This window comes from Otolemur garnettii, unplaced genomic scaffold, assembly GCF_000181295.1.
Source record: "Otolemur garnettii isolate 467f Iridium unplaced genomic scaffold, OtoGar3 scaffold00055, whole genome shotgun sequence".
Classification (NCBI taxonomy): Eukaryota; Metazoa; Chordata; class Mammalia; order Primates; family Galagidae; genus Otolemur; species Otolemur garnettii.
The window spans coordinates 2,365,545-2,380,917 of NW_003852450.1; the positions used below are offsets into that span (position 1 = coordinate 2,365,545).

At 40.9% G+C, this 15,373-nt stretch overlaps 1 protein-coding gene and 1 pseudogene across 2 annotated transcripts; one reads left to right on the forward strand and one right to left on the reverse strand.

Moving 5' to 3' along the window:
* The first annotated feature begins 3,309 nt into the window (after window positions 1-3,309).
* On the forward strand, window positions 3,310-3,604 carry LOC100965519 (annotated as a pseudogene).
* Window positions 3,605-7,841: 4,237 nt separating this feature from the next.
* Window positions 7,842-10,594, reverse strand: IL20 (interleukin 20). Of its 2 annotated transcripts, XM_003792207.1 has the most exons (5): window positions 10,398-10,594; window positions 10,052-10,117; window positions 9,781-9,933; window positions 8,997-9,071; window positions 7,842-8,009 (listed from the first exon to the last, which is right to left on the reverse strand). In XM_003792207.1, exons 1-5 carry the CDS (start codon window positions 10,554-10,556, stop codon window positions 7,932-7,934), a joined length of 531 nt encoding a protein of 176 aa, XP_003792255.1. In that variant the 5' UTR covers window positions 10,557-10,594; the 3' UTR covers window positions 7,842-7,931. The 2 variants fall into 2 exon arrangements, with proteins under 2 accessions (XP_003792255.1, XP_012662089.1); XM_012806635.1 differs by lacking the exon at window positions 8,997-9,071 and having other exon boundaries at window positions 7,932-8,009; window positions 10,398-10,556.
* Window positions 10,595-15,373: the final 4,779 nt, after the last annotated feature.

A 15,373-nucleotide genomic window follows, 5' to 3' on the forward strand; every position in this document is an offset into this window, starting at 1 on the left:
GGGTCCGGGCTGGGGATTCGAACCCGCCACCTTATTGCACCTTATTGGTGTACGTGGCTGGCACCTTAGCTGGTTGAGCTATAGGCGCTGAGCCCACAAACAGCTTTTTACCCTTTAACTATATGATTTTAAAAGACAGACACCTGACAATCTGTTCACAATGGTACCCTCGACAGAAACGATGATGTGCGATTAGTCCCAGTTTTTATCAGTCTGTTTAGGGAGACTGCAAATTAGCAAGAGTCTGGCTCCAAAATAAGTCATATGAGAATATAGTGTGAAAACTTCAGGACTAGAATTAATTGAGCAAGCTCTTCCTTAATTAACAGTAGTCATGGAAGTAGATGAGAATAGAATCATTTTCTCCTAAGTCAAATCATTTTATTCTAAAATAATCATGCATTAAATAACCACTCCTATAATACTTTCCCAACATTTGATGATCTGAAAATGCTTTTATTTCACCTACATTTTTAATGATAGCTTTATTGAGCTATAATTCACATACCACAAAGTTCACCCTTTGAAAATATACAATCAGTAGATTTTAGTATATTCACGGAGTTGTGCAACCTGCCCCACTGATTTCAGAACATTTTCATCACCCTGAAAAGAAACCTCCTACCCAGTCGCAGACACTCCCTATTTCTCTCTCTCCTCTCAGTCCTTGGAAACCACTGGTTTACCTTTTGCCATGTAGATTTGCCTACTCTGAATGTTCCATACAAATGAAATCGTACAATGAACATTTCATATAAATGGGATCATATAACATGTAGCTTTTTGTGACTGGCTTTTTTCACTTAATATTTTTGAAGTGCACCCATGTTGTAGTAGGCATCCGTGATTTGTTCCTTTTTTACTGCTGAATAATAGTCTATTGTATGAGTATACCACATATGTTTTATATACTCATCAATTAAAGGATATTTACAGTTTCCACATTTTGGCTGTTAGGAATGTACAAACATTCCTGTACAGATTTTTGTGGGGTCACATCTTCAGTTCTCTTTCCATACCTGGGAGTGGAATTGCCAATTCATATGGTAACTCTACATTGAACATTTTGAGGAACGACTGGACTGTTTTCTGAAGTTTCTGCAGCATATTACAATCCCACTAGCAATGCATGAGGGTTCCAACTTGGTCACATCCTCATTAACACTTATTATTATCTATCTTTTCGTACTTTAACATAAACACAATGTGAGTGTTATGTTACTGTATTGTGGTTTGGATTTGAATTTCCATAATGACTAATGATACTGAGTATCTTCTTATTTGCCTTTCATCTCTCCACATACCTTTTCAAATGAAATGTTTATTCAGTCTGTCTTTATCACTGAGTTTTAAAAGTTCTTTATAAATCTGTTTACCACGTTTCTTGAGATATAATTACAAATATTTTCTCCTATTCTGTGGGTTGTCTTTTCACTTTCTTGATGGTGTCCTTTGAAGCACAACACTTTTTAATTTTGATGATGTCCAATCATTTTTTATGTATTTTTTTCTTATGTTGCCTATGTTTTTGGTGTCATAAGAAAAACTTGCCTAGAGAACACGCAGGGATCTAAATATACACTTGCCGTTTGATCCTGCAATTCCTCTTCTAGGTGTATATCCAAAGGACCAAAAATCGTTTGGCAATAAAGATATTTACACCAGATTGTTCATTGCAGATCAATTCATAATAGCCAAGTCATGGAAGAAGCCCAAGTGCCCATCAACCCATGAATGGATTAATAAATTGTGGTATATGTATACCATGGAATACTATGCAGCATTAAAAAAAATGAAGAATTTACCTCTTTTATGTTTACATGGATGGAGCTGGAAAATACTCTTTCTAGTAAAGTATCTTAGGAATGGAAAAAAATATCCAATATCCATAGTACTACTATGAAACCAATTTATAATCACTCACACTTGCATATGAAAAATGAAACACAACTATAGCCTAGGATTAAGGAAGGAAGGTGAGGAAGAGGAGAAGGAGGAGAGTGGGTCGATAGAGGGAGGGTTGGTAGGGGGGCCACACCTATGGAGCATATTGCAAGTACAAGTTGGATCTATCAGGTGTAGAGCATAAATGTCTTAATCCTGTAATTGGGTAAAAGTGATGAAGGCTATGTTGTTTAGTAGGATGTAAGCATTCCAGTTTGCACAAATAATCAACACATTGAATCCTATAATGGCATAAATGTATTTATGATCTATGTATGAAAGACTTAATAAAAAAAAAAAAAAAAGAAAAACTTACCTAATCCAAGGTCATGAAAGTTTAATGTTTTCTACTATAAGTTTTATATTTGTAGCTCATACGTTTAGGTCACCCATCCTTTTTGAGTTAATTTTTATAGAAGGTATGAATAGGGGTACAGCTTCGTTATTTTGCCTATACCTATCCAACTGTCCCAGCACTATTTATTGGAAAGACTTTAGTTGTCCCCATTAAATTGTGGAACACCCTTGTTGAAAATCAAATGACCATGAATGTAAGTATTTATTTCTGGACTCTCAATAAAATTTCACTGATCTATATGTCTATCCTTTTAACAGTACTACACTGTCTCAATTGCCGTAGCTTTGTAGTTAAGTTTGAAATCAGGACGTGTGTATCTTCCAAATGTGTTTATCTTTTTAAGATTATTTTGGCTGTTCTGGGTCCCTTGAATTTTCATATGAGTTTGGGATTATACGACAGTTAATTTTATTTGTCAACTTGAGTGGGCCACAGGTGTACAGAAATTTGGTTAAATATGGTTCTGGGTGTGTTTATGAAGGGTGTTTTTGGATAGGATTAACATTTGAATCAGTAGACTGAGCAAAGCAGATTTCCCTCTAATGTGGGTAGGTCTCATCAAATGCATTGAAGGCATTGAATAGAATCTTTGAGCAAGGGAGAATTCACTCTCCCTGCTTGGCTGTCTTCAATCGGAGACACTGGTTTTCAGACTACAACTTACAAAATTGGCTCTCCTGGTTCTCAGGTCTTGGTCCCTCAACTAGAACTATGTCATTAGCTCTCCCGGGGCTGCAGTTTGCCAGTTGCAGATCTTGGGATAACTCACCCACTATAGAGATATAATCCACATATCCTGCTGATTCTGATTCTCTGGAGACTCCCCAACTAATACAGATCAGCTTGTCTGTTTTTGCAAAAAAAGAAAAATAGTTGAAACTTTGATAAAGAGATGGTGAATATCTTCTTATGAAGAATATCTTCTCTTGTCTGTTCACCACCCCGTGCCCCAGCCAGCTAGCATCCACTGCTGACTCTCTGCCCAGACTTCAATAGACCTCACCAAAATGCCATCTCAGATGGAGCACGCCATGGAAACCATGATGTTCACGTTTCACAAATTTGCCCAGGATAAAGGCTACTTAACAAAGGAAGACCTCAGAATGCTCATGGAGAAGGAGTTCCCCAGATTTTTGGAAAATAGAAAAGATCCTCTGGCCTTAGACAAAATAATGAAAGACCTGGACCAGTGTTGAGATGGCAAAGTGGGCTTCCGGAGCTTCTTCTCCCCCAATTGCAGCCATCACCATCAGGTGCAATGACTATTTTGTAGTACACATGACGCAGAAGGGCAAGAAGTAGGCAGAACCGAGCAATTACCCTGCCTGAAAAGTGTTCTCTCAAAGGACTGCTTCAAACATCTGCCCCACAGCTTCTCCCTGGATAAGGATTTCAGGAGCAGATCCGGATCCTTAGAATATATACAAATAAAATCCAACTCCCATTTCTCAAGCAGAGAAGGAAAAGTTAATTAAATGCCAGATGAGCTTTTGATTTTTACATTGTTTGCATCCCCTTGCCCTCAATAAACATAATCCTTTTTTAGTTCCAAATTAAAAAAAAAATAAGAATTCTTCTCTTGTTATAGAATTCTAGGTTGGTGGTATTTTGTTTATCAAAAATAATATTCTTTTTAAAAATTAATTTATTTTAACATTATTTTATAAATTCTACCTAAAACAAGGCTGCTGGGATTTTTATTGTGATTGCATTGAATTTACGGATTAATTTGGGGATAACTGACATTAATTTGGGTAGCATTTATTGTATCTTTTAACTCAGGAATATGGTTCATATTTCCATCATCTTTAATTTCTTTCAGCAATGGTGTACCACTTTCATGTAGAGAGCTTTTAAATTTTTTGTTCTTAATTTACCTCCAAGTAATTTCAACTTTTGGATGACCATTATGATTAGTAATTTCTTAAATTTCATATTCCTATAGTGTGTTGCTGGTGTATGAAAATATAATTGATTTTTGTATATTGATCTTGTATTCTGCAACCTCACCAAACTTTCTTGTTAGTCCTAGTAGATTTTTGTAGATTCCATTGGCTATTTCTACCTAGATAAGCATGTCATCTACAAACACAGACATTTTTTCTTTCCCAATGTGGTTAAGTTTTATTTCTCTTTAAATTGAATTGAGATTTTAGAAGTCTTGGAAGTACAGTACTGCCAACTCTACTATCACTCACTGTGTAATCTTTGGCAAGTCACCTTCTTTCTGTGAACCACAGCTACCCTCTGAAAGTATCTACCGGGTTCTCTGTGAAGACTATATTCCCTCCCACTTCTAACATTCAGTAAGACTAAGTACACACTCAAGAAGGTATTGTCTGTCCTGTAATTCATAGCTTCCTGCCTCTGGGGCTCTCAGTCCTACCTTCTTCCCGTAAAGCAGTGACTCATTGCACTCATGACAGTGGAGTTGAACTGGCACGTGTTACCTGTTCTCTTCCTAACCTTCCAGTGAAATAGAAGAGTGGCTGCATTCAGTCATTTTTTCACCATCTATTGTACGGCTTCCTGTGAGCAAGGCCAGTCTACAGAACAGGGCGGATTTTCCATTTTCCAGCAAATATCAGAAGTCTTTGACTTGAAAAAATTAGCAAAGGGCCACTTACAAAATTCGTTTTCTTTTAATTTATTTTTTCTTTCATTTCTCTTGCTTTGGAATTCAGTCTTTTTTAATAATGTATGTTATGATAAAGTGTCATGCTGTGCTGAGAGGAGGGAGGATGGGGCAGGCTAAAAAGCTGGGGAAAGGAAAAAAAACCAGGCCTGCCTTGTAGGAACTTAAGGGTCCAGTGAGTGAATGGTCCATTTGCTCTCCATCTGTATGGAGACGGACAGGCAGACAAGTTACAGTGGACTAGTCCAAAAAGCACCCCCGCCTCCTTGGTCCTTAAAATTTGGACAACTCCAAGCTGTGGTGGAAATGAGGGATGGAGAAAACTCTTTGTATTCTTTTGAGTCACCAACACCTGGCCCTCATTCCTAGGTTTGGGATGCCTCTTCTCCTGAGAAAGAGCCCACTTCACATCAAAGGGAAGGTCTGTCCAGCCTCCTTGGCCTCCAGAGCCCAGGGCACCACAGGGGCCTGCTCAAACACGTGCACTTACCTCTAACTCTGAAAGTTGGCGATATGGAAATCATGCAGATTCCTTTTTGGCGATGGATGGAAGGCAGCAGTGGCAGCAGCAACATCTGGTGCCCTCAGACCACGGCATATTCAATTTCTAGACTCCAGAATCATTGATTCCAACCCTTTTATTTTACAAATGCAGTGCGTAAATAAGTGAAAAACAACCACACAAGAACAGGAAGAGGCTACAGAACTTGCTTAGTAAGTCAGTCACTATAACCTGCATTTTGGCAGAGACTCCAAGGAAGGAAGAGAAGTGGGAGAGTTTCCAGTGGAATGAAAGGTGCGCTCTGGCTGGTGGCTGGAGGGGGAAACTGGGGGCAAGCTGACTAGAAATAGGGCTTCCTCTGGGATGGATTAGGGGTGGATATTTGGCTTTCTTTTGTTGGTCCTAAATTGAAAATAGGGATAAAAATTAGGGACACTGTCAGTTATTAATCAACTTCTAGACATTTGGAGCCAATTTGGGGGGGGAGGGTTATTGACACCTTTGCTCAATGCTGAAGATACTGATCTGACTTCCTATAAGTCTGACTTAGTAATAGTAGACTGGAGTCTGAGGCTGGTTACTATAGCACAGTGGTTATAGCGCCAGCCACATACACCAAGGGTGGTAGGTTCAAACCCAGCCTGGGCTAGCTAAACAACAATGACAACTGCAACTAAAAATAGCCAGGCATTTTGGCAGGTGCCTGTAGACCCAGCGACTTGGGAGGCTGAGTGAAGAGAATCACTTAAGCCCAAGAGTTTGAAGTTGCTGTGAGCTGTGATGCCACAGCACTCTACTGAGGGAAACAGAGTAAGACTCTGTCTCAAAAAAAAAAAGTTAAAGTTGTCAAAACCATATCAGGGCTGGGGAGCAGAAGTTGAAGGCGTAAAGAGAACTCTCTGTAGAAGCCAGGAAAGCAGCCCGAGTCTGTTGTCCCTGAGATCAAGGAAATGAAACTACTAAACCAGGGGTGTAGTTCTGAGTGAGGTGGGGGAGGAAGGAGGGACCCAGGGCAGGCCAGACCAGAAGTCTGATTCCTCAGACTCCAGGGAAGCTCAAGCTGAAGGAGGCCTGGAAAGAAAACACTGACTTAATAGCCGGACACAAAGACAAAGATTTGATCCAGCAACGATCTAAACTCTGAGGATGGACAGAATCCAAAATGGGAGGGCTTCAAACAAGGGCCAATATACCTTCCTGGGCAAGAACCTACGTGTTCTTAACTCTTAGAGTAGCATCTCACACCCATTGTAATTTGTGTTGCAAGAATATGGAAACCTGGGGTAAGGAAGAAAACAGGGGTATGGAGAAGACAGTGCTTAAAACCAATGCAGGAAAGGAAACAATGGCTAAAGCCTATACCTCCATCCCAGTCCTTTTAGGTGACGGGCAGTTGTGGGTTGGAGCTGATAGTGAATGAAGAGATAGAAGCAAGGATTAATTCTGCAGGAGAGGGAAGGCCCAGGTTCTCACTTGCATCTTCTTCCCCAAAGGAGCAAGAAGGTCCTGGGTGAAATGAGATTCAAGCTCAACCTCTATGTGTGCTCCTAAAGCATTTTCAAACCTCAAGCAGATATTATACAAAAAAACACTTTATTTGTAAAAATACATGCTGGCCACGCAGGTACACAAGTCCGGGGCTGGGGTATTGAGTAGGGGTGGTCAGTAATTGTACGACAGGTCTGCAATTTCACATCAGAGCTTCTTCTTCCATAACTCAAGCTAAGCAGCCATTGTTTCAACTTTAAATATCTCACCCAGCATCAGCAGTGAGGAAATATGTCTTTAATTTAATAAAAATGAATATCTCTAGGCTCTCTTCCAAAGTTGAGAGGACTTGTTTTCTGTAGAAAAATACATAATCTGCTCTAGTTATAAATATAATCTGTGAATTTTTGTAAAGCCTCATGTTCAAGTACAAAAATAAATAAGTTAAATAGGAAAATTAAATAACTAATAAATATATCCAACAGTAGATAAGTTGTTACAAAAATATCATAAAAAATGTGGTCTCAAGTGAGATGGGGGAACCATAAAGACAACCACATAGGAAATAAAAAATAAATAAGCTACACTGTGACCAGCACTAAATTTCTTTCTTCTTTTTTTTTTTTTTTTTTTTGTGACGGAGCCTCAAGCTATCCCCCTGGGTAGAGTGCCATGGCATCACAGCTCACAGCAACCTCCAACTCCTGGGCTCAAGCGAGTCTCCTGCCTCAGCCTCCCAAGTAGCTGGGACCACAGGCGCCCGCCACAACGCCTGGCCATTTTTTGGTTGCAGCCATCATTGTTGTTTGGCGGGCCCAGGCTGGGGATTCGAACCCGCCACCTTAGGTGTACGTGGCTGGCGCCTTAGCCGCTTGAGCCAAAGGTGCTGAGCCCAGCACTAAATTTCTATGGCGAAAAGATGGTGGCTTGGGGCTATGCCTCCACAGGTCTGAGGACTGGGACTCATGGCTTGGAGTAATCCCAGCAGCATCTTCATTCTCCTGTTATTCTGTCTCCTCCATCCATCGCAGAAGAATGTCTAGTTCCCCCAAAGCCTTCACAGCTGCTGCCTGAGGCTCAAGCTGAAAGAGACACACACTCACAAGTTAGAACTTTGAAGAGATAACATTTGCTCCAGGGTTAATCCTCTCTCTTACTGGTAGGTCTATGGGGCTTTGTGAGCAGAGTATTCATTTCCAGATAAAGAGCTTACAAGAAGTAAGACCTTACTTATAGACCCTCAAGACCTTATATGAGGAAGGGATATCAGTGAGCCTGTCACTCTTGTCTTATATACAGAAACTGAGGCCCAGGAGGGTAGCAGAATGAGGACTACAGTCTAAGCCTCTTGAATCACAGAGATCAAAGTAATTAATTTGTTTTCTTTAGGAAAGGTGTGTGTGTTTGTGTGTGTGTGTGTGTGTAGGGGTTGCCTACCGTGCATACTTCAACAGAACAGGTATTGATGTGCCAGGCATTGGGCTGGCAGCTGTGGATTCAGAGGTGAATGGCACCATCCCCACCCACAAGGGATTCACAGTTGAATGAGGGAGTCAGGCAGAAATGGGCAACTAAAAGGTAATGCAGTGAATAAATCATGGGGCTCCCCACAGGACCACAGGGGAGGCACCTAACTCCTAGAGAATCAGCCAGAAACTTCTTGGAGGTGACACCCAGGCTCTCAGAAAGGATGTGTAGGCGTCAGTCAGTGAGGAGTAAAGTGCCAGCCTTCCTGGCAGATGGCAGAGGTGTCAGGTGAGAAAATGCATGTCATGGACATGTGTGAAATTGTGAGTATTTTTGAGGTAGGCATAAATGTGTGAACGTTGGAACACGATTGTCTCTCATTTGTGCAGCTGAAGATCATGATATCTCTGGAGCGGACTTTTTCATCCCTTTGCAGAGCATCGTCCAGAGAGGGCACCCTTCTAGAGCCTGGGCCACATGACCTCACAGAACAGTAAGCAGAGGGCCACAGGATTACCGCCAGCATGTGTACCCATCCCATTCATCAATGATCTCCGTTCTAAAAACACACCCATCCCAATCAATGCCAAAATTGCACATACCTCTTCAAAGTGACTCAGAATATGGCTGTATTTTTTCATTGCATCTTCCCCACAGTGGCATGTCATGTGGGCATGCTGAAAAGAACCCAAAGAATGATACGTTTTATGAACGATTCTGATTTTCTGCCCTTACCATTGACACAAAACAGATAGGAATTCTATTCTCTCACCCATGACCCCGTGGATACCTATTCCTATCGAAAAGTCCTTTTAGACATTAACATTTTAGATCATTAATCATCTGCTAGATGAAGTGGGTTTTTTAGGCTCAAATATGGAGCTCACTGTTTCTCTTTAGAAACAGGTAGGCAGTAGGAAGGAGTTCATGATTATGGTACCTCATCTGGCCCTTTCCACCAGCTCTAGTCTAGGAGCTTCATCTGGAGTACCCATGAGAAAAGAAAATTTAATTCATAGGTCCTATTCAGATCATATTCTGAGGTCAAGTCCAATGGCCTGTTGATTGGCTGCCTAGGCACAGGGTGCACTAGTATACCGTAGGATACCTCATCTACAGAAAAATTGTAATTTCAAGGGTAATAGAAAATTATTATTACATCAAATACCTAGCATTGTATAGTTCTCTAGACTTTGCAAATCACTTTTTCCATAGAACATATACTCAAAATAAGATTCAGTTCTGTTACAGGGCTTGACACAGATTATTAGAACTCTGGAGCTCAGTCTCTCCATCTATTAAAGGGGGGTAGCAAAGAGAGCTTTATTGGTAGATCACTGAAACTATGTGCTGAGATGGATCCTATTACCCAAGACCCTCACTCACACAGAGCCGGAGGTCCATCTTGATGGTGAGAAAGGAATTGGCAAGACCACTGATCTTCCGAAGGGTATGATGGTCAGGGGTCTGGTAGTTTTTAAATACTCTGTCCAGATAGAGTCTCAGTAAGTGACGGAGGAGGCAGCAGCGACCTGCAGGCTGTGAAGAAGACAAGTATATTGGTGAAGGGAGAGAAGAGGACAGAGACAAGACCAAGGTGGTGGAGGCTCTCCCACCCCATACTTCTTCCCGGAGTTTGTCTGAGTCAACCACATACCTTTGTATCTTGCAAAGATCCTGTCCTCCTTAAGATTCTCATGTCCATGTTTCCATCTTTGGCTTGCTAAACAGAAGCAGATGAAGCAAGAAAGGATGGGTCAGTGACTGCAATCAGGTCTTAGATATCAAGACCTCTTGTCCCCTCCCTGACAAGGCCCAGTGGGAGGCAACATTCTTTCCAAAACATTCTTGTATTATGAACTATAGATATTTCTTAGAAATCTATCCTTCTGGTAAGGAGTCCTCCCCCTACCTTTTTTCTTGATTGTGCTGCCAGGGAAGAGAGATAGATAAGGAGGGGAGAGAAGAGGCACCCAGGAGAGGTGAGTGTCCCCCTTACATACCACACTGTCCCGTATCTCAGAAAATCCATTTCGTATTTCCTGAAGGTTTGTGGTGATCACACAGCTTCCCAAATGAAGTGTCTTCAGCCCAGTGGAAGGGGTCCAGAGGAGATAAAACACAGCAGATAGAAGGCTGAATGCAAGACCAGAGCTTTTCATCTTATGCCTGGAATATGGAGGCAACAGGAGCTGAAAATTTAAAGGAAAGAACATGACTTACTGATTTCTCCATCTGATCAGTAAGAAGCCAGTCCAGACCCCAGGTGTTCACTATGGGAAACTGAACAGTCTTATCTGCCTCTAGTGTGGTCCATTCATTCAACTTACTAAGAAATACTACTGAGCCTCCCGTGAAGAGAAGCCTTCAGGTGATCGTTCAGCATCCAAGTGTGAGTTGGTGCCACAAGTTGTGGCTCCTTTATCCTGTCCCCATCCCAGCTCCACCGTCATGGCCCAGCAAGTGAGAGCCAGAACAGCAGGCATGCGCAGTGAGTCGAGGATGACATTTCAGGGAAAATGTCAATACTTGTTTTGGGGAATTGACGCACATATCCGTCTCTTCCAGGGTGCTAATGTAGCTCACCCTTCTGGTTCCCTTAGACCTGTGGTGGAATTGGGTAAAAATAGAATCTCACAGACGTTATGACTGTGCCACCAAAAACACCTGGGAGAAATTGTGTAAATTTTATAGACACCCACAGGGCAGGAGTGCTTAGCTCTATTTGGCATTCATCCAAGATCAGATGGGTTATATGAGGATAAAAGATTCATTTCAGCCCCGAAGGCAAAAAGAAATTCAATTATTTCATAACAATCCTACTGCCAGGGAAGGGCAAGATCTGATGAGCGATCAGCCAGATTCCACCTAATACCTGTCCCTCCTGTCTGATACTTCACAGCGCCCTCTGCAGGCAGACAGTAGTCAAACACTCGGAGTGAATTCAAGAGCGCACTCTTTCATGGTCTTGCATGCAATTCAAAAGATGAAGTGATCCCAAAAGATGGAGAAGAAAGGTCATGAAGGAATTCTTCTTGGGTGAAGCTGCTCAGTAAGAGGGGAGTTTATAGTGTCTGCTGAGTTTTAAGATAAAATGATAAGGGGCTGGAGTTGGGGAAAGATGATTGAGGTGCTCACCTTGGACACAAAAATTAAGGAGCCACCAAAAAACTCGGTCATTAAGATAAAGAATATTTTAATGCAATATCAAACTAAATGAAAAAAAATGACAGTGACCAAAATATCAAAATTTGAAATAAAGACAGAATTTGAGAGAACTTGTCTACTCCACTTGGACAACTGTAGTGATATTCAGCGATGAGGTGTGTAGCACTTTTTCTAGGATGAGTTTGTGAACTTAATTGTCAGATCTCATATATACAGAGGGTGCCAAAAAAATGCATACGCATTTTAAGAAAGGAATTAAAATTGTAATACTCAGTATATACTGATAACATGTGTTATCTTTAATGTTGTATTTGTAGTTCTTGTAACTTCAGACATGATTTGAGAGTTACAATTGTAATACAATTGTTTCCTTCCTTAAAATGTGTATATATTTTTGGTACCCTCTGTATATGTGTATGTAGATATAGATAGATAGAGAGAAAGAGAGAGAGAGGGAAGGAGAAGGAGAGAAATTTGTGTATATCTTCCTTTTGCTTGGCGCCATGGGTGGGCTCAGCACTGAGAATCATTATCGCTTACTGATTTTTTCCTATCTGCTAGGCAATACGATAGACAACTGTTACATTCACAGCCACCTAAGATAATGTCAAATGTAGGAAAAAGGAATCAGCACACCAAACACAAAAATATCAGACAGAACTCTGGGTTTGAAGAAGAGAGCTGGGTCCAAATAAATTCTTGCTTTATGAGTTCCCATCTGTGTAGACTGTTCCTGTTTACTTAGGACCCAGGGGGGGTTCCTGAGATACAGGAATTTCAGTTTCAAAACTGGAAAAGTCACAGATGAACTGAAATGCGTTGGCCACCCTATATCTATGTGACTTTGGACAAGTGCCCTTATCTGTCTGAGTTTCATTTGCTTGGCCCTCAAACGGTCATCATTAAACTTAATTCAGAAATTTGTTTTAACATTTAGATAATATAATGTGTAATTTGTACACCCAGCACACAGTGAATGCTCCATGCATTTTCAGTAGAATTTGATATGTGCTCCTGCAATTTAGTTTAGGTGTGTAGTAAACCTACGTGAAGTTCAACAATGCAATCAGCGTTTGTTGAGCTACATTGCTCCAAATGCTGTGCTGGAATTGAAGCACAAAATTAAACCCTTCTTTGTTCTCATGGAAAAGGATCCTGGAGACATGACCCTGAACATACCCAAGTAAGTGATTGGGAGGACAGGGCTGATCCCCAGAACCATGTGAGCAGTGTCAGTGGAGGGGATGATCTCTTACCTGTGCTCAGGAAGGGCTCCTGCTTCTGGTCTCCTAGCAGTCTGTCTTCAGCTGAAAGGCTTCCAGTTACTTATATATATATACCACAGGAAGGAAATGTGCTTGGGCAGGTGAGGGCTGGAACTCCCTCGGAATTTCTCTGGTGGCATTGCACTTCCTCAAGTCCTCAGACAGCCCGATTGCAGGCTGGATTATCCCAACACCTTCTTCCTCTAAGAAACACTGCCTGAGGGGATCACTGTGGGTAAAGGATGTGCCTCTTCCTGGCTCCACCTTCCTCCTTGGTAAAATGATAGTTAGGACCAAGAAGATCTGAATTACAGGACCAGAAGAGAATTCCAGGGACTGCTTTTTCCCTCTCCTCCAAATCTAGTTCTCCCTACCCACGTTTCTCCCCACCCCAGACACTGCAGGCTCGTTCCCACTGTCTCCCCTTTACTTTTGCTATTCCGGCCATGGCCAAATTCCTCCATCATTTAAGAGGACACAAAAGTTTCTTATTTCCGAATTACCCTGGGTGACATCAGCCACTTCCTACTCTGATTTCCAATACTAGATTTTTCTTTGGCACACAGGAGCAACTGATGTTGCCCTCTGTTTCCTGGAGTTCAGCCTTTTGCCCCTATGACACTGGAAGATTCTCTGAGCCCAGGACTAGTCCATCAAGCAGGACCATACTCCCTGACAAGATTAAATTCAAAGAAGCTGAGATACATTACAGACAATGCTTTGAAAACTACCCCAAAGTGGGTAGATTGCTTGAGTTTGAGACCAGCCTGAGCAAGAGAGAGATCCCTGTCTCTACTAAAAAAAAAAAAAAATAGTTGGGCATTGGGACATTGTGGTGTACACGTGTAGTCCCAGCTATTTGGGAAGCTGAGGCAAGAGGATCACTTAAGCCCAAGAGTTTGAGGTTGCTGTGAGCTATGATGCCATGGCATTCTGCCCAGGGTCACAAATTGAGACTGTCACAAAAAATATAAATAACAAAAAAAAACAACTATCAAGATGGCAGATACTATAATATGTTCCTTTCCAACTTTTTTTCTACTCAGCATCTAAAACTCTGAAGTCTTATATTTGAGCGCAAAGATTCCAGTTTACAGGATGATTTTGGCATATAATTTCATCTTCCTGGATCTCACTTTATGAATACATGAAATGAGAGAGTAGATTATCCATAAAGTCCTTTCCAGTACTGACATTCAGTGATTCTTTGAAGTGCTTTCACCTTTTGGATCAGAATGCTCTTTGTAACTTCTTTCAATGTCTTCCCAAAGTCTTTCAAAAACAAAGACCATGACTTTTCATTGTAATACTTGAAAAACATTGAAATATGTGCAAATATCTAATCTAAATATCTCCCAAACTTTTAAGCTCCTGCCCATTTTTTCCATCACTTGGTGCTAAGGTAAACACCTCTCATGGTCATATGTCTGTGTGATTAAAATTGGGAAATGTGGTCTGACAAGAATACTTGAAGTCAAGATTTTGAGTATTTTGTATCTTGTACCTCTTGTAATTGCCAAAGTCAAATGTGATTTGAGTATTACCACTTTAATACAGTTTTTCCTTTCCTAAAATGTGTATACAATTTTTGGCATCCTCTGCGTGTGTGAATCTGTGTGTGTAGAGAAAGAGAGAAGAGAGAGAGAGAGAGAGCATGCAAGAACAGTGTATATCTTTCCTTTTGCCTTAAGTTATACATAGGTCACTACAAAAGTTTTGAGACAGACTGTGTAAGGTCCATTATTTCACTTTCAAGAAACACAATCTACAGTGTCCTTTATGATTCCCTTGTTCAAGTTACAGCTCGGTCAGCTTATCAGTGTTGCTGGGAGGGCATCATTTGTTTCCATCTGCGTGGATTTTACATTTCTTGAGTTTTGCATATCTCTCAAAACTTTTATAACAACATGTACCATCCCAGTGAATTCTTTTCTGTTAATCAAGAAAAACCCAACTGCTTTGTTTTAAGCTACCTATAATGATTAACCAAACTTATTCATATACAATCCCCATTTAACTTTTAATAATTATCTCCCCTTTTCCTGTATCAAAATATTTTATCCTTTTAAAATCCACTGACCAGATCCCATAGCACACTCTGTACAGATAATCAGTCAACTCATCACCCCTACCAAACTGTCCCTGCCTCACCCTAAACTCTATTCATCCCCATTTCCCAAGGCAAAACTAATTCCTCCCACATTTTTACTTTAACTTGATCTTGTATAACCCTCTTTAACTTGACCTTGTATAACCCTCTTTGGTAGGTACCAGTGCTCAATTGTCATTTTTTTGTTACATACGTGTATCTTTCAACCCAAGAGAAACCCATTCATCTTTTTGGTCTCACACCTAATGACTTCTGGTAAGTGTTTACTTAATACTTGATGACTATTGAGTTAGCATATTGATTTATTATTGTTTCCTCTTTCTTCAATGACCTAAAGCATAAGCTCCATGATTTAACTTCCAAGGGGATCTAGGGGGCCCTCTCCCACTTATTTTCTCCAACAAGGCCTGGAGGGGCCAGGGATCTTCTGGATTAA

What these genes read in the sequence shown, in the direction of transcription:
- IL20 (XM_003792207.1), bottom strand. Translation starts at nt 10,556, where the DNA reads ATGAAAAGCTCTGGTCTTGCATTCAGCCTTCTATCTGCTGTGTTTTAT. An exon ending in CTGAGATACGGGACAGTGTG is followed by an intron (nt 10,118 to 10,397) that starts GTATGTAAGGGG and finishes GCTTCTGTTTAG; the next exon opens with CAAGCCAAAGATGGAAACAT. An exon ending in GATCTTTGCAAGATACAAAG is followed by an intron (nt 9,934 to 10,051) that starts GTATGTGGTTGA and finishes TCTTCTTCACAG; the next exon opens with CCTGCAGGTCGCTGCTGCCT.